This window comes from Alexandromys fortis, unplaced genomic scaffold (assembly GCF_014885135.2).
Source record: "Alexandromys fortis isolate MF-2015 unplaced genomic scaffold, M_Fortis_MF-2015_v1.1 scaffold_267, whole genome shotgun sequence".
Lineage (NCBI taxonomy): Eukaryota > Metazoa > Chordata > Mammalia > Rodentia > Cricetidae > Alexandromys > Alexandromys fortis.
Window position 1 is genome coordinate 1,255,722 of NW_026068157.1, and position 19,065 is coordinate 1,274,786.

General features: G+C 46.7%; 1 protein-coding gene across 1 annotated transcript in view; it reads right to left on the bottom strand.

Annotated features, from left to right (window-relative positions):
- Window positions 1–11,622: 11,622 nt before the first annotated feature.
- Window positions 11,623–19,065, bottom strand: part of LOC126491709 (zinc finger and SCAN domain-containing protein 5B-like) — a 31,577-nt gene continuing 24,134 nt past the window's right edge. Inside the window, exon 6 of the mRNA XM_050127537.1 lies at window positions 11,623–11,703. Within this exon, the coding sequence (XP_049983494.1) occupies window positions 11,623–11,703 (81 nt within the window). The remainder of the gene's footprint in view (window positions 11,704–19,065) is intronic.

Here is a 19,065-nt window from a genome sequence, read left to right on the forward strand (position 1 = left end):
TATACATACATACAGCCTTGGTCCTTGGTCATGGTGTCACAAGACAGCAATAGGCCAGGAACTAAGACAGTGCATTTTATTATCGTGCAGGTGTGCATGACAACTGCACTGGTGTGTGCACGTGGTAGTGCACATGGGGAGGCCACAGGACAGCTTTGTGGAGTCCGTTTTCTCCCCTCACACTTTTTGGGGGTGTTTTTCAAGACAGGGTTTCTCTGTGTATCTTTGGCTGTCCTAGAACTCGCTCTGTAGACCAAGCTGGCCTCGAACTCACAGAGATTGCCCGCCTCTGTCTCCCGAGTGTACCACCACGCCCGACTCCTCGTCTTTACATGGGTTCTGATTGAACGCAGTTCATCAGACTGTTCCGAAAGCTCTTTTAACCATGGAGTCATCTCGTGGACCCCAATTTTCTTTATATCGGGTCTCTGTGGGGTTCTCACAATCTCCTAAAACATGTCGCTTGGTGGTTCTTTCAATCGACACACAGATCATAGGAGCTGGTTCTCATCTTTTACGGGGACCAAACTCAGGGCCTAGGGCTTGAAGGCAAGCCAGTTTACCCTCTCAGCCATCAAGTCAATCCAGACTCACAGCTCTTAATGCTGGCTGCAAATTCTTAGTTCTAGAATTCCAATACTTGTTAGAAATTATACTTTTCTGGTGACATTACTGATAATTCTAGATTTTTTTTTTTTGAGACAGAATCTTAGGATCTCAGGCTGGCCTCCAGCTGGCTATGTAGCCTAGGTTAGCCTTGAACTTTTTCTTTCTCTACCTCCTAAGTCAGTGGTTCTCAACCTGTGATTCACATCCCCTTTGTGGATCAAACAACCCTTTCACAGGGTTCAAAGACCATCGGAAAACACAGGTATTTACATTATGATTGACAGCAGTAGCAGAATCACAGCTATGAAGCAACAAGGAAAACCATTTTGTGGTTGGGGTCACCACAACGTGAGGAATTTCATTAAAGAGTCATAGCATGAGGAAGGATGAGAATTACTATCTTAAGTGCTCCATGCCCAGGTTTTTTGTTTGTTTGTTTGTGTTATTTTTGCTGTTGTTGTTGTTGTCCATTTTGTTTTGTTTGCTTTTAATATAGACACTCACTATCCTAAAGTGGCCTTGAATTGGCTACTCGGTCTGATCCAGCTTGTAACCTGTGAGCCCCCAACTCTGCCACTGAGGCTGGCATCTGATGGGGATGTCCAGTGGTCCCACCTATCTGTTTTGGTGCTATTTCTCTTTTCTGTGCTTTGAAAAGGAGTCTCACGAAATCCAAACTGGCTTTGGACCTTCATAAGCTGCCCATGCTAGCCTTACACATCTGATCTTCTTGCCTCTTCTTCCTGAGCCCTGGGGTTGCAGGTGTGTGGTCCTGGGGATCAGACCCAGGCCCTTGTACCTACTAAGCAGGCATTCTACTGAATCCTACCCCACAACTTAATCCAAGCTCCTTTAACTCTCTCCACTGTCTCCATCACTCGGAGGAGGATGTTGCTTATGTGATCTCCCATCCACCATCACTCAGAAGAGGATGTCTGCTTATGTGGTCTACACTATCCACCATCACTCAGAAGAGGATGTCTGCTTATGTGGTCTACACCATCCACCATCACTCAGAAAAGGATGTCTGCTTATGTGGTCTACACCATCCAACATCACTCAGAGGAAGATGTCTGCTTATGTGGTCTACACCATCCAACATCACTCAGAGGAAGATGTCTGCTTATGTGATCTCCCATCCACCATCACTCAGAAGAGGATGTCTGTTTATGTGGTCTCCCATCCACCATCTCTTTGTTTCCAGCACACACACACCTGTCATTCAACGTGCCCGGTCATTTCCAAGGGAGCAGAGCGGGGGCAGGATTGGACTGGACTGGACTGGAGGTCCGCAGAAGCAGAATACCTCCTCTTACCTTGCTGTGTTTAGCACAGAGGAGCAGAGGAAGAGGGAAAAGGTGGCTGAGGGCTACAGAGGCTTCCTGAAGACTGAGATGCATCTGAACTCTGACCTCTTCTCGGGTCTCAGTCAGAGGGAAGGTGCTAACTGCCCGGAGGAGGGAACAGACACGTGGCTCTACCCACCTTCTTCTTTGCAGTCATTTGCTTCTTCTAAGGAGGAAAAAGACGGGGACGGTAGAGGAAGTGAGGAAGGAGAGGAAGGAGGAGAGCAGGGGACAGGGAAGAAAAAAAGGAAAGTTAGGGAATGGGTGGGAAGCCAGCTGTAAATGCTGCTTCTGGGCCTGCTGGGTAAAAGAGGGCTGCCCTTGGCCTCCTTGGTGGCCCTTGACTCGGGCACACCCAGCTACCTGGCTACACATATGCCATTTCCCGGCATGCAGTGCCCTTCCCCAGATACACACGCATGCACACAAACACATATGGTGTGCACATGTCTGTGGGTCCCCCCATTGCTCAGATGTAACTTCTCCCAACACACTGGGTTATCATGTTCCTGCACACCTCTCCTCAGAGAACAACAGTGTTCAGACTCAGCTTCTTGAACACCCAGTTCGCCTCTCACGAGAATGGTAGCTACATTTGTTTTGTGACATCTGAAGGCTCTTCCAACCCTAAAAACAAAATGATCAAGTCACCAACTCACCACTTAGCACTTGGAGGCTCAGCAGACCTAAGACAAAGAAATATGCAAATAGAATCACAAAGGTAGCCAGGCAGAACTCAGGGCAATAGGGCCCACAGGCTCACCCCCAACCCATCTCCTAAAAGCCCTGCAGAATTCTGGCCCACTTGCTTGCCTGCCTGCCTCCTCGATTGCTTCCTTCTTTCCTTCCTTCCTTCTGATGTAGGAGAAACTGGGAACAGTACATTGATAATACAAATGTCTACCAAACTTGCTTAGGAAATCTTAACCCACACAAAGCAGCACTTAGCTAAAGGAGCTCTCTGGTTTTCCTATCCAGAAGTGTGATTCTGTCAGGCAGACAGGATGACCCTGGTTGACCGCTACCTCGTAAAGCAGCCCTAGTGTGTCTCACTAGGAACACTGGAACTCCCTCCCACACATCTATCCAAACAACCAAAGCCTGACTTTTCTGTCTCTGTGAAACATGTTTTTATTGCTCAAAATGCAACTCGGGGCTGTGATGCTGATAGGGTTTTCTGTTCGGAGCTGGTTCCCGTCTATGCATTAGTCTGGACCACTCAGGCCCATTAAAGACTTTTTCTTTATTAATCTCTAAGTAACTTCTCACTGGGAAGACTTGTTAAGTCTATAATATATTCGTTAACGCTTCTATTGAGACAACATCACATTGTGTAATCCTGGCTGACCTGGAACTTGCTATGTAGCCCAGGGTGGCTTCAAACTCACAGAGATCTGTCCTTCCTTTGCCTCTAGCATTAAAGGTGTGTGCCTCTCTGCCCAGCACCCCCCATCATCATCACCACTATTATTATTTGTGTATATATGTTTATGCATGTGACCGTGAGCACAAGCATATTCTAACAAGCACGTGATGATGAAAGGACAGCTTGCAGGGGACCTGGGACTCAAACTTAGGTCATCAAGCTTCTCAGCAAGAGCTTTACCTGCTGAAGCATCCTGCTGCTACCCTCCCCATCTCTTTCCCTCTATCTCTGCCTCTCTCTCTCTCTCTCTCTCTCTCTCTCTCTCTCTGTCTCTGTCTCTGTCTCTCTCTCTCTCTTTCTGTGTGTGTGTGTGTGTGTGTGTGTGTGTATACCATGTGCACAGGCATACATGCCTGCATTCCGGGAGGCCATAGGCCAAGCCCAGTTGTGATTTTTTTTTTTCCGGGGCTGTCCATCTTATTTTTAGAAATAGAGTCTCTCACTGGCCTTGAGCTCACCATGTAGGCTATGTTGGCTGGCCAATGAGCCCCAAAGACCCACCTATCTGTGTCACCATGTAGGCTATGTTGGCTGGCCAGTGAGCCCCAGAGACCCACCTGTCTGTGTCTTCCTAGTACCAGGATTATAGGTGTGCACCATCACTCCCAGCATGGGTTCTGGCAATTGCATGGCAGGTGCTGAATTTCCAGGCAGGTCTGCACCCGCCGACACCACATTTCAGATTCCCCCCTCCCCCACACTCTGGCACACAAGGCGATAAAACAGAAGCTTGGTGAGTAGGTCCAGGGCCCACACAGAACAAGGTGCTTACCAAGGACCTCTGTGATCCATCCAGGAGGCAGGAAGTAGTGATGAGCCCAGGGTCCATGAGAGACAAGACCACAAGAGGGAGAAACAAATCACAACGTTAGACAGGTAGGGGCCAAACAAGCTCCAAGCCCAGGACAGTGGGCCTCAAAGCAGAGCTGAACTGAAAAGGACCACACATATACCTGGTGCCCTTAGAGGTCAGAGGAAGGCGTTGGGTCCCTCAGAACTGAAATTACAGGCAGTTGTGAGGTGTCATGTGACTGCCGAGAATTGAACCCAGGTCCTCTGGAAGAGCAGCCAGTGCTCTTAACCACCGATCCTCCTCTCCAGCCCCCAATTTTAAAAAACATTTTTTATTTTTATTTATGTGTGTGTATCTCTGTGTATCTCTGTGTGTGTATATACATGTGTGTGTACCTGTGTGTGTGTTGACCACATAAATGCAAGTGCCTACAGAAGCCAGAAGAGGGCATCACCCCAGGGATCAGTGTTACAGGTAAATGTGAGTCAACAAACTTGTGTTCTCTGCAAGAACAGCAAGCTCTCTTAACCACTGAGTCATTTCCCCCAAATCCTGCTTTAATATTTTATTATTATTATTATTTGCATATGTATGTGTGTGCAGGTGTCCATCAAGAGCAGAAGAGGACATCAGATCCCCCTGGAGTTGGAGTTACAAGCAGAGAAGAATCACCAGATGTGGGTGGGATCTGAACTCAGATCCTCTTAATCACTGAACCATCTCTTTAAGCCTCTTTTATAATTTTTTCAATTACATTGTGTTTATTTATTGGTGTGTATGTGTGTGTGGTGTGTGTGGGTGTGTGTACATGTACGTGTGCCACAGCACACATGTAGAGGTCAGAGGACAACAGCAGGAGTCAGTTCTCTCCTTCCACCATGTGGATGCCGGGGATGGAGCTCAGGCTTAGTCGCCAGCCCCTTTTCCCTGTAAGTCATCCTCCTATTCCTATGCCTGCCTTTTTGAAGATGGAAGAAGTGCAGTCCCACTCTACCCCCCACCCCCACCCCGCGACAGTCCCTGCACCAATGGGGGACCTCCTGGCAGGAACAAGAAGGGAAAGCAAATGAAAAGAAGAAAACTGAACTTACTCTTCAATACTGTTGAAACAGGAGCATCAAGGATAGGGAAGTCCAGGTGGAGGTGTTGTTGGGTACCAGCGGAAGTGAAGGTTAGAGAACAAAAGGATGTTAGCGATGCCTGGCCTTTTCCCATCTCACCAGAGCATCCTCGGAAGAGGCCCACCCCATAAGGGACATCATCCAGTCCAAATGGCACTGGTGAGGCTGTATACAGAGATACTGGATCGGCTGTGAATCATCCTTACTGCTGGAATCCCCTGGCCCCAGTTCCTCTGGGGATTCATCCTCCAGATACCTGCAGGGCATCAGGAAAGGGTCTCTACTCTTCTGTCTTATTCCGAGTGAGGGAGGAAAACTTGGTTCCTGGTATCTTGTTTTGTTTTGCTTTATTTTGTTTTCTACCTATAAACAAACAATTCCTGCGGCCCCATGCTCTAGGGAAATGGGGAGAGTGGAGAAGCTGCTCAATTCTGGGACCCCACCATGCAGCCCCAGGAAGTGGGTGGAGCCTGAAGGCCACCTGGAGTCTCCTCCACAAGTAGGGTAAATTCCTCTAAAAACAGCATTCTCCAGGGTGGGAGGTAGTGGCATAGGCAAGCCTGGTCTACAGAGTGAGTTCCAGGACAGCCAGAGCTTCACAGAGAAACTCTTGTCTTGAAAAACAATAACCAAAACAAAACAAAAAACCAAACCAACAAACAAAAACCCAAAAACAAAACAAAGCAAAACAAAAACCCCACAAAAACCAAAAACAAAAACAGTTTTCTCTTCTCTTTCCATCCCCTCTCTTTTTTCTCCCCTCCCCTTTTTCTTTCTATTTTTTTCTTTGAGATGGAACCTTATGTAGCCCAGGCTAACCTCAAACTCAATATGTAACTGCTGTAGCCTTGAGCTGCTAATCCCCAGTCTTCAGAGGGCTGGGATCAAGGCATGGACCACCATGAGGGCTGGGATGAAGGCATGGACCACCATGAGGGCTGGCATCAAAGGCATGAACCACCATGAAGGCTGGGATGAAGGCATGGACCACCATGAGGGCTGGGATAAAGGCATGGACCACCATGAGGGCTGGGATGAAGGCATGGACCACCATGAGGGCTGGGATGAAGACATGGACCACCATGCCTGGCTCCCTGCTTTTGTGTTGCCCCTCCTTCCAAGTGACCCACCAGAAGGGAGAAACTGTAGAAACTATTTCCTGTGCTAGGTGTGGTAGTGCACACCTGTAATCCCAGCACTCCAGAGGCTCAGACACGGTCAAGAGTTTGAGGTCACCCTTGGTTATATAGAGAGTACATGTAGAGACTCTTCCACCAAACACCAAAGGACATCAGTCATAAAAGGAAAAATAACTTACTTTTTACTGGACGGCGGGTTGGAAGCAGAACCAAAGGTCAAGTGGAAAAGAATGGGCAGGAAATAGAATGAATATTAGTTCCTTCTGTCCCTGGTACCTTCCATATTTTTCCCTCATAAAATGTTTTTTTAAGTATTTAACAATTGTTCTTGCGTTCTGCGGAACAAACTTGAGAGGAGACCAGGTCTGCAGGATCCCTGAGCAAACAAAGCCACCATTCTCCGGTGGTCTCAGCCTAACCTCATCTGTGGGCAGTATCAAGTCTAATTTAAGCCATTTCCCATCAACACCTACGTGGGCTGACCATCCCTAACCCAAAATGCCCTAGTGACAAGCTTTTTGAGTATCAAAGTGATGCTTGAATAGCTTCACTTTGGTTTGTTTTCATTTTTAAGGCTTATTTTGTTTTTATTTATGCATATAAGTCTGTGTAAAATGATGCCATATGTCTGTGCTTGGAGGCCAGCTGGAGTTACAGGCAATCGTAAGCTGTCTTAGCAGGTGCTAGGACACAAACGAGTCTTCTGGGAGAGCAGAAAGTGATGATAACCACTGAGTCATCTCTCCAGCTTCCATTCGTTTTTTATTTTTGAGATAGGGTCTTTTCGGCTGGGCAGTGGTGGCACACACCTTTAATCCCAGCCTTCAGGAGGCAGAGGCAAGCAGATCTCTGTAAGTTCAAGGTCAGCCTGGTCTGCAAGAGCTAGTTCCAGGACAGGCTCCAAAGCTACAGATAAACCCCGTCTTGAAAAACTAAAAAAAAAAAAAAAAAAAAAAAAAAAAGATAGGGTCTTCTCACTCCATAGACCAAGGCCATTTTTTGGTCTACCTACCAACTCTTGATGTAGGTTGAAATCAAGGCAATCTCAGTCTCCCAAGTGCTGAAATTACAACTGTGAGCCACCACATACAGCTTTGGAGTTGGGTGCTGTCCAGCAAATTTGGGGGTTTTGGGTAAGAGGTGCTGGATGGATAAAGTCTATGTCCATGTTCACGATTCTGAACATTGGACATTTGAAACATTTATAGCCATGGGCATTTCAGTTAAGGGAAATTCAAGTTGCATTAGACTAGAGAAATGGAGAATTTGGCTCAGCCAATCAAAAACATCCAATATACTTACATTGTACTAACAGGGACTTTGCAATGGAGTGGACCAAGTAAATCAATGGAATCACTGTAACACGTCCATTATCCCTCCATCCGTTGTCCTCCAGCCCCGCTCTCCTGTCTGGACAGAGTTGCCCAAACCACTCCTGGTTTTTCTCTGCCTAACTTGTGAATTACTTGCTCTAGCAAACTTTTTTGTTGTGGTGCTGGGCATTCAGTTTAAGGCCTTGTATATGCTGGCAGAGCAGTCTACCACTGAGCCACGCACCCAGCCCCTCACTGGGGGATTCTAGGCAGGGGATTTACCACTGAGCCACACCCCAGCCCCTCACTGGGGGATTCTAGGCAGGGGCTCTACCACTGAGCAATTCTCTCTTTTTAGTTTTTATTTTGAGACAGAGTTGAATCATGGCTATCCTAGGCAGCTTAGTGAGAACTTGTTTAAAAATAGAAGAAATGCTTCTGTTTAAAAATAGAAGAAATGCTCATCAGTACAGCACTTGTCTAGAATCCCCCAGTGAGGCCTGGGGGTTTGGTTCAGCAGTAGAACACCTTCCCAGCACACATGAGGTTCTGAGTTCAATCCCTGGCAATATGGGGGCGGGGAGGGGATGAGAAGTTGGCAGTCATAAACTTTCAAAGTACTTACATTCTTCTTCCGTCTTGTCTGTATGGAGAAATGAATGCAGCCATGTTCAACAGGGGTGCAGAGAGATAAAGAGAGGGTGGAGGTGAAGGTGGGGGTGGGGGAGGGAGGGAGAGAGAGAGAGATTAATAGTTTTACCACCCATAAGCATCCTTGATCAGTCAAGACCAGAAATGAGAACACTATCAGATAGCAGGCCACTGCTTGGTTTACAGGGAAAGACGGGGACTTGAGTCTGCAGGCTCCCTTTCTCCTAATAGACATCCGTGGGCACCTACTGCATCCGGCATAAGAAGATTGGGTGAGACACTATCTATCCCAATGAACAGTATCCATGGCTTTCCAGGAACTTACAGAGGAAGGGGACCAAAAGCCTTGTGAAGTGGGACAGAGGTAACCTGAAGGGCGTGGCAGGAGCTTATAAAGGGGGTGGCTGCTGACCTGGAGTGGTTACCAGGGGAGGCGTCTTGGAGGAGGATATGATGTTTTGTCTGAAACCTGAAAGATGAGCAGGGATTAACTGAATGGAAGAAAAGATGGCCCTGCCTGGAAAGAACTCAGCTGTGAAAGGGCCGAGAGACAAGATTACGGATGGGTGGATAATGCCAAGACGTGAGCCATCTCTACATCCTAGACTCTGTTCTAAGAGGAAGGGTGAAAGACTCTGGGCCATCTCAGCATTACTGCCCCTCCTTCCCTGGGAACCAGGAACCTAATAATCACCCAAGCGTCTCCCAGGTACTTTTCATCCCTCTGCGGTTTTTCTTCAATAGACCCAGTTCCTGGAACTGGGGCAAAACGACCTGCAGATGACCTGCAGATGTTCCTCCTTGCTCAACCAACCCAGAAACCACCATGGCAATTATAGTTAGCTGACCATTAAATGAGCTAGTCACAATAGTTGACAAATGACTCTTAGACTCCCCCTTTGCTTCTGTGGTTTTTTCCTTTGAAAGTAGCCTGTAACAGCCACTCGGGGCCCTTCTCCTCCCGAGGCTGAGAGGCCCTGTCGTGGCAGTAAATAAAATTCCTCTTGCTTTTGTAGCAACTGTGGTGTGAGGGTGGTCTCTTGGGGCGACGCCTCCTTGGTAAGTGGGCTTTAGGGTCCAATGGGGGGGGGGTTGTGAAACAAACAGGACTTGTGTTCAAGTCTTGGTTCATTCACCTCCTAGCTGCACGACATGTTCCTCCATTTCCTCAACATAAAAACACAACCAGGAAAGTTTGGAAAGGTGGCTCAGCAGTTAAGAGCACTGGCTGAGCTGGGCATGATGGCACATGCCTTCAATCGCAGCAGAGAAATCCAGTCTCAAAAATAAGTAAATAAATAAAGTAAAATAAGTTAAATAATATAAAAAATCAAAAAAAATAAATAAAGTAAAAAAAAAAAAAAACACTGATTTTGCCAAAGTTCTGATTCCTAGCACCCACAGAGAGGCTCACAACTTCATGTAACTCCTGGCTTCAGCATATATGATGCCCTCTTCTGGCCCCTTTGTGCACTGCGTGCAAATGGTTCACAGACATACATGCAGACAAAACAGCCGTATACATAAGACAAAAATAAATATATTTTAAAAAGAACCAGTGAAGTCCAGGTTTCAGTGAAGAGTCTATCTCAAGAAAAACCACTGTGGAGAGCAATTGAAGGAGACAGCTGACTCTGACCTCTGGCCTCCACAGGAACATGTGTGGATATACACACCCATGCACACACTAACGTTCACACCTGCATACGCTGCACATATATGCAATGGAATCATATTCAGGTGGTGCACCCGTGTGATATCACCACTCACTCTTGCTTCTGCTCCTCAGTGCTGGAGTTGCAGATGTGAAACACTCCAGTTAGCTGTATTTTCCTTCCCTTTTAATTAATGGGGGTATGTGTGCATCATGGCACACATGTGGAGCTTGGAGGGCATCTTGTAGGCATCGGCTCTCTCCCTCCACCATGTAGGTCCTGAGGATTGAACTTGGGACGTCATGCTAAACAGTAAGCAACTTTGCCCAGTGAGCCATTTTGCTGACAGTTGCTGAGTTTTTGTCACTTGCTATTTTGTCCCCAATTCCCCAATGATTCTGACCTTACCCACTCTCAACTCCAAGCTGATTGTATAAATGTTAATGGAATACTATCTTACTATATCATAATGGCTTATACCAGTGGTTCTCAACCTGTGGGTCATGACCCATTTGGGGAGGGTCACATATCAGATATTCTGCATACCAGATACTTATATTAAAATTCATAACAGCAAACTGGGCGGTGATGATGCACGCCTTTAATCCCAGCACCTGGGAGGCAGAGACAGGTGGATCTCTGTAAATTCAAGGCCAGCCTGGTCTACAAGTTCCAGGACAGGCTCCAAAGCTACACAAAAACCTTGTCTCAAAAAAAAAAAAAAAAAGATTCATAACAGCAGCAGTAATACAGTTATGAAGTAGCAACAAAATAATTTTGCAGTTGGAGGTCACCACAACATGAGGAACTGTATTAAAGGATCACAGCATTAGGAAGATGGAGAACCACTGCTTTACACATACATGTGAAGGCCGGGAAATGTGAGCCTATTTCTGTGTTGACCAAAGGTCAGAGGATTGGAACTTACCTCTAGTTCCTTCAAGGTTAATTGTGCTTCTACCTCAAACAAAGGTCTCACCTAGATTTAGGTCAGAGAGTTCTGATCTCTCAAGGTTATTGTCAACAGGCGTGGCTAATAGCCAGACCTTGTACTCCAGGAATAGAAAAGTAGATTGTTCCTACCTCAAAGAGTCTAAGGATCCAACTAAGTTCCAGTTCCCTTAGCACCCACGTAAAAAACTGGCTAAGGCCAGCCGCACCTATAATCCCAATACTAGGGAGATGTTAAACAGAAGGATCCCAGAATGTAAAGATTTCAGCCACAATAAGGCTGATACTTAAGGGTTCTAGGGGCCGTGCATGTGCAGATAAGCCCTCAGGCAGAAGTGCCTAATGGCCCTTGGGGATGTTAAAGAGCACCGAGTGACCCTTGTGCAATGTGGATTACATCATCCACGTATGACTCAGATAAACCTTTGCATGCAAGTGTGGTTACACCATCCACATATGACTCAGATAAGCTCTTACGCGCATGCATGAACCCATCATCTGCGTGCGATGTAGCCATGTCAACCCCCTGTACACAAGCTGGATGCGCCATCTTCCTCTCTCTCTCTCTCTCTGCACACTGACTTCCCCAGGCCTGTACTTGACCCCTCTAATAAACTCCTAAGCAGATTTGTTGCGTGTTCGTGTTTCCTTCTCACTCACGCCAGGTAATTTGACAGGCACGTACTGGTCTGAGTCAACCTAAAAACAGTGAGCCCCGGGTTTAATAAGAGACTGTCTTGTGGAAGTACTCATGTAAATAAGACTGGAGGACACAGAATAGGAGACCCAGTGTCCTCCCCTGGCCTTTGCATGCTTGCACAGGTGTGTGCACCCGCACACACACCAAATATTTTGGGACAGAAAGATGGGTCAGCATGCAAGGGTGCTTGCTAGCAAGCCTGAAGATCTAAATTCTAATCCTGGGACCCACACAGTGGAAAGAAGGGACCAACTCCCCTCCAGGTGTCTTCTGACCCCCACATGCCTGCCTCTACACATGCTCTCCTTCAATATCTATATTTTTTTAGTTTTGTTGGACTCTAGTGTCCAAACACTGAGGAGGAGTCGCCCCCAGAGACCACCTCTCACACCACAGCCATGCAAAAGCATGAGGATTTTATTAATTCTGTCATGACAGGGTCCCCTAGCATTCGGGAAGCCAAGAGACCTCGAATAGCGGGTACAGTTTACTTTTAAAGGGGCCACAGAAGCAAGGGGGGTTGTAATTGGCTTATTTGAAAGGGCTATTACCAATAATTGACTGGAGAGCTGTTGCCAGATCAGATGCGGTTAAGAGGTCATTTTGACCCCGTTTCCCAAGGGACCAAATCAAAACATACGTATATGGGTAACTGTTCAGGAACTGAGTACATGCATGTATAGCTGTTAGGTCCTTGGTTCCCAGGGGAGGAGGGGAAGCACTATGGCACAGAGGCTGAGAGGATTCAGAATTGTCAAAAATGGCTTCAGAACTGTCTTAAAGTCTTACAGTTTAAACTTAAAGCCAAATAAACAGAGCGTGGAACTGGGTACGATATGAGGCATTCTATAGCCTGGCAAGGTCTGTGTCACCCACTGACAAGAAAGAGCAAAGACTGTGGGCTGAGGACATAGACAGATGCACACTTACCCTCCGGGGACAGTCTGCTCATCAGCCCTGAGGAAGGAGACAAAAAACACAAACAAATGATGTCAACACACACAGCAATTGCAACAGAAAGAAAATCCACAATGAATGGATTTTCCCAGTCCTAGGGACCCAGCCAACCCTCTGGGGGAAGTATGGCTGTGGTGCCAAGGCCACTTAGGAAGGCGGGAGGTGGAGCATTATAAACCCAGTCTGTTTGTTTTTAAAATGGATTTTTTTCCCCCAACAACAGGCTGTAGGTTTCCGTTTCTCTGTGGCTTTTTCTCCCAGCAGTTTTTGTCTCTCTGAGTTGTAGCCCATCTTCCCTCGTGTAAGGTGGATCTCTTTGGACCTATTACACCCCTAGAGCAAAGGAAGTCAGGACACCCACTCTGACCCCAGCCAGTCAACCATTGAGGCATCTCTGCATTGCTGGACATTGACAGAGACTCAGTCCCTGCTACAGAAGAGATACATAGACAACTTCAGACCAAAAGAAAGCAGGTTAAAGGAAAAAAAAAAACAGGTGAGACACCCTAAACACCCCTCCTCAATAAAAACCCCAAAGCCCAGCTCTCCTGCCCGTCTCAGAGTCCCTCCTCTACCTGAGAAATCTACAATATCTGTCATTTAGTGTTCACTGTGTGCCAAACTATTCTCCTGCACAGGGTCTCTCTGTGCAGCCCTAGCTGTTCTGTAGACAGAGCTTGCTCTGTAGACCAGGCTAGCCTCAAATTCGCAGAGTTGTCACTTTTTAACTAAAGGAGGAAGGGAAACCCATTGATCAGCGAGTATCAAAACAAGTTAGAGCAGTGGTTCTCAACCCGGGGGGTCAAACGTCCCTTTCACGGGGGTTGCCTAAGACTGTCCACATAGCAGGTATTTACATTACAATTCATAACCGCAGCAAAATTACAGTTATGAAGTAGCAATGAAAATAATTTTAAGATTGGGGTCACCACAACATGAGGAACTGTATTAAAGGGTCACACCATTAGGAAGGTTGAGGACCACTGATTCAGAATTTCCTTAAGAGTCTCAATTCCTTGTCCCAGCTCTGTCATAGAAGGCACCGTTTGCCTCCAGTGTGGTCTGAACACCAAGTCAGAAGGAAATTTAATCATTGAGCAGACATCATAGCATGGACTTCCTCAATCTGAGGTTTGTGCTACGGCACTGAGAAGTGGTAATAGGGTCTGCTGGAGTGTACGCAATTCCTCACTCACCCAACATGTGGGTGTCATACAGCACGTGACCAGGACCCCACAAGATTCTGAATTAATTCCATCTGTGGGCTTCCATCATCAGAGTATAACACATGCTAAAATTGTAGCAATTTCCAATGTGTCTGTGTATGCTCAGGTGTGACAGATCCACGCGTGTGCATATTGAGGCCGAACATCAACCCCTGATGCTGTTTAAGGAGCCATTTTTCTTGTCAGTTTTCCCCCCAAGACTTAATTTTTAAGTTTTTCTCGTGTGTATGTGTGTGGGTGTGTGCGTGTGAGTGCAATGCCTGCTGAGACCAGAGGAGGGTGACAGCGCCCTTGGAGCTGGAGTCATAAGCAGTCATGGGCTGCTGGACATGGCTGTTGGGACCTGAACTCAGATCCTCTGGAGGAGCAGTAGGTGCTCCAGCCCCTGCTCTGGTCTTTAAGAGTGAAGAGGTGCTCTTACCACACTGGGTACATGAAGGACAGAGGACAACTTGCAGGAGCTGGTTCTCTGACTTTACCATGACTCTAGGATGAAGTCAGGTCATCAAGCAGCAAGAACTTCTTCCTCCTGATCCATCTTGTCAACCCCCTTTAAATATATGCACATGTGTGTGCATGCGTGTGCGCATGCGTGTGTGTGTGTGTACATGTGTCATGGTGTATGTGTGGAGGTCAAAAGACAACCTTTAGTGCAGTTCACAATTTTAATTCTTGGGTCTATGTAGCCCATAGTTCTGGAACTCTCTATGTAGACCTCGCTGCCTCTCTCTCCTGAATGCTGGGGTTAAAGGTATTCACCACTACAACTGTCTCGCAGACCACAACTTCTTGCTCAAAGTCTTCCATTGAACTTCCCGGTCCATGACATTGTCAACGGGATTCACACACTTACCCAGGATTCCTGATGGCAGCAGGACCAGGAGGGGTGATGTGGTGGCCAAGATTATAGATGAAGCGCAGAACATTGGGTCAGATGGGTCAGAGAGACAAAGCCATAATTAGAAAGGGAAAACAAGGTCAGAAGCTGGGGGCTGGGAACATGCGGGAAAGTGGAATCTACAATGGGTCCTGACGAGATGAAGGCTCAGGGTCCCTGCAATTCCCAAGAGTTCCTTTGCAGCAGACTCGGGGTGGACTTAGTGAGCTGAGGATGGCAGCCCAGCAGCCTGCCTGCAGCCACGCTGGAAGGAGCTCTGTGATGGCTGTAGAGCAAGGTGCTAGGCTCACCTCATCTTGATTTGGGGATCGCTAATGTCTGCTTTCTGGAGCTGGAATTACAGCTGAGATCCCGTGCCCCCTGGCTTTTTTGATGGACTTTGGGAATCCGAGCTCATGTCTTAATGCTTTCAGTAAGCGCACTGACCACTGAGCCATCTTCCCAACCCATGTGAATTTTTTTGGCCAAATTAGATCTAGAGCAGATCTAAAGTTTGCTCTCTGGCCAAATGGCTTCCGTTTCTGTCCCATTCTGAAGCTTGCATTAGCAAGGAAGGCCTGTTTAGAGACAAACTCCTTCAAACTCTTCTTTCACTTTTTTCAATGAAAATTTTGTAATTAATCAAATATGGTGGTGCAGGCCTTTAATATCCACACTTGGGAGACAGAGACAGGTAGATTTTTGAGCGTTCATGAACAGCCTGGTCTACAGTGTGAGTCCCAGGCCAGCCAGAGTTGCACAGTGAAACCCTGTCTTTAAAACAACAAAACAAAAAAAAAAAAACAAAGAAAATTTCATGATGAAAGATAGCATACCAGAAAGATCCCAGCCCACTGTCTTTATGATGCAAACAGAGCATGCTCAAAGATGTTCCTGTCAATCATCTTAAGACACAAGCCGAGCATGCTCAGAAACATTCCTCTCCACCATGTATGTGATTCAAACTGAACATGCTCAGATGTGTCCCTGGCCAACATCTTTAACTTTTCTAACATGCCGTGAACTAAATATGCCTCACAATGTGTCTTCCATGGTCACTTATTTATTTATTTATTTTGATTTTTCGAGACAGGGTTTCTCTGTGGTTTTGGAGCCTGTCCTGGAACTAGCTCTGCAGACCAGGCTGGTCTTGAACTCACAGAGATCTGCCTGCCTCTGCCTCCCAAGTGCTAGGATTAAAGGCGTGTGCCACCATCACCCGGCGCATGGTCACTTCTTTAGATAGACCCTTCAACTAAGCATATTGGGAATGCATCTTCCCTCAAGTGCTTTCCTTTTTGACTGTGTGTGAACTGTGTTGGAGGAGGGCTCTGCAAATCACTACTAGCTGTCCCTGCCCACCACGGGAGATGGTTGTTTCTTTACTCTTTTCTTTCTTGGCTGAGTTTGCCTTGATCTTGTGCTCACCAAGATGCAAGCCAGGTACATTTGGACCAAGGAAAAAAAGGTTGCAAGAGTGGTGCTTGAATTCTATCAAAGGGGGTATTCTAGGTTCTCAGATTCCCTTTAGTCCCTAGATGAGAAGCTGGGCTAGCTCATGCTATTTCTGTGGGGGCAAAGCCAACTAGAGCAGATGGAGAAGGAAATAGATTGAGACTCTTACCTTTCAGCACTGTAGGCATGGGAGCATCAGGGAGAAGAGGATGAGCCAGGACCAATGTGAACATTTGTCCAATCAAAGTTGAGAAGGAATATGGAATCAGTTAAGTCATCCTTTATGCATCGTCCCTCAGTGCACCCCGGAGATCCCACCCAAAAGGGTCAGGAACCAGAATGAGGAACTTTAATGCAACCTATGGTTCCTGCTTCTCTTTGAAGACACGTTTACTACAGAAGTGAGGACTCTGGGGTACCAGTTATGTACGTGAGGAATCTAAATCCTCTCTGTTCCACGTGACTTCCAGGAGATTAGCAGAATATGATCTTCAAAACAGCTGTTACCTCCTGTTCTCGGCTGGAGGCTGAGACGGTTACTTCTCAGAAAAGAAGGCCTGTCTGCCCTGAAATGCACCAGTGTAATACACAGTCCAGCCTGACCATACACATAGAATGAGCTCCTAACCAAGTCACTTCAAGGACACTACGGATGTTAATATCAAAGTCATGGAAACCAAGGATTCTTTCTTCCTCTCTTGCAAGCATCATTCCTGCAAGATCTAAGAGAATGGCTGGCCTTGAAGATGAACCCTTTCCCACCCCATGACCTTCAGATCTAGGTTGAATGGCCATGCTCTGAGTCTGCTCCCGCAGAAGGTGATGGCCAGATGTTTGCCTCTCTCTTCCATCTCCCTGAGCTGACTCCCCACCCCAACCCTGGCTTATATAGAGAGATTAGGACTTACATTTGACTGGAAGAAGAGCCAGGAGCCAGGGAGTCAGCATGAAAAACAGGCAAAAAAGAGGGTAGAGTTAATACTTCTGCAAACAACCTCAGCCTCCCCATGAACTTCTTTGTTCCTTCTTGGAATAATTACATGGCCATTGTTATACAGGTGCAGGTAATTTTAGAAAGGTCATAACAGTGGTAACACTGATTGCAAAAATCATCCATAACCCTCCTGTAGTAAGAATGACCCCTATAGGTTTATAGATTTGAATGATTGGTCATCAGGGAGAGGCACTATCATCAGGTATGGTTTTGCTGGAGTGGGCGTGGTCTTGTTGGAGAAAGTGTGTCACTAGGGGTGGGCTTTGAGATTTCAAATGCTCAAGCCACGCCCAAAGTCAAGCTCTTCCTGCTGCCTGCTGATCCAGATGTAGAACTCTCAGCTCCTTCTCTAGCACCATGTCTGTAAACCAGCCCGAACTAAATGTTTCCCTTTATAAGAGCTGCTGTGTTGTCCTGGAGAGATGGCTCAGCGGTTAAGAGCACTCACTGCTTTTCCAGAGAACCAGGGTTCAATTCCCAGCATCCACAAGGCAGCCTACAACTGTCTATAACTACAGTTCCAGGGGATCTGACACCCTCACACAGACATACATGCAGATTAAATATCAGTGCACATAAAATAAAAATAAATAATTATTTAAAAAATAGAGTTGCTATGGTCATGGCTTCTCCTCACAGCAACAGAACACTAAGACAACTCCTTTAGTCTTGTGCTTTTCTAACTAGCTTTACATATATACATACTTGCATATATAATTATTCTTGTATATGTTTTCCTAGAGACAGATATCTATACAGGTGGAGCACTACAGCCATGCAGATGGCCCTCACTGTGAGCAGGCTCTCCTCAACTTATTAAACTAACCACAAACAGATTTTTTCACACTTTCATAATTCTGTTTGATCATTAGATATAAGAGATATTTGCAGGAGGATTACCACAATTTTGAGGCCAACCTAGACCAGGAGCTAGGCGGTGGTGGCACATGCCTTTAATCCCAGTCCTCGGGAGGCAGAGGCAGGTGGAACTCTATGAGTTCAAAGCCAGCCTGGTCTACAAAGCAAGTTCCAGGAGAGCAACACAGAGAAACACTGTCTTGAAAAATCAGAAGAAAAAAGATTAAAGACAAGGGCTCACACTCTCTGGGAACCCATAGTCTCAGAGACCTCCTTATTCCTTGTGTCATGGAGAAATTATTCTCCAAGGACCAGCAAGAACCATTGAGTCACCCCTGGGGACTTTCCAAAGGTGTGACAGTTGACTGAATTACGGGACACTTGGGTAGCTGGGCAAGCACGATTTCATCTCATTGTGGCATCTGTGGTTCTCAGTGTCAGTCTCACCAAGTCCTTCTTCCTCCTCCTCCTCCTCCTCCTCCTCCTCCTCCTCCTCCTCCTTCTCCTCCTCCTCCTCCGCAGAAGCCTAAGTGGCTTGGCATTGGCTTTGATGTGTGGCCCCAGGGTGTCTGTAGGTGTGTTTTGGATAATGTGTGGCCCCGGGGTGTCTGTAGGTGTGTTTTGGAGGAGACGGTACTCAGTGGATGTGTGTGCTGTTCAGTAGGCTGGTGGAGGAACTGTAATCTCCTTCATCTTCTACCCTTGGATATGAAAACCCCAGGTTCTGCACTTTTGGAACTCCAGGGCTTACGCCAGTGACTCCCTGGGCCCGTGGACCTTTGCCTTAGACTGAGAATTATATCACTGGCATCTTTGTTTCCGTAGCTTTGGTTTTGGACTGAGCCACACTACCAACCTCCCTGGTTCTCTAGCTTGAGATGTTCTGTCTTCTTGTTGTTATTGTCTGCTTGGGATGTTCTGTTGTGCACCTCCTCAGTCTCCATCATCAAGTGAGCCAATAGCCCCAGGTAAGTCCCTTCACCCCTGCATAGTC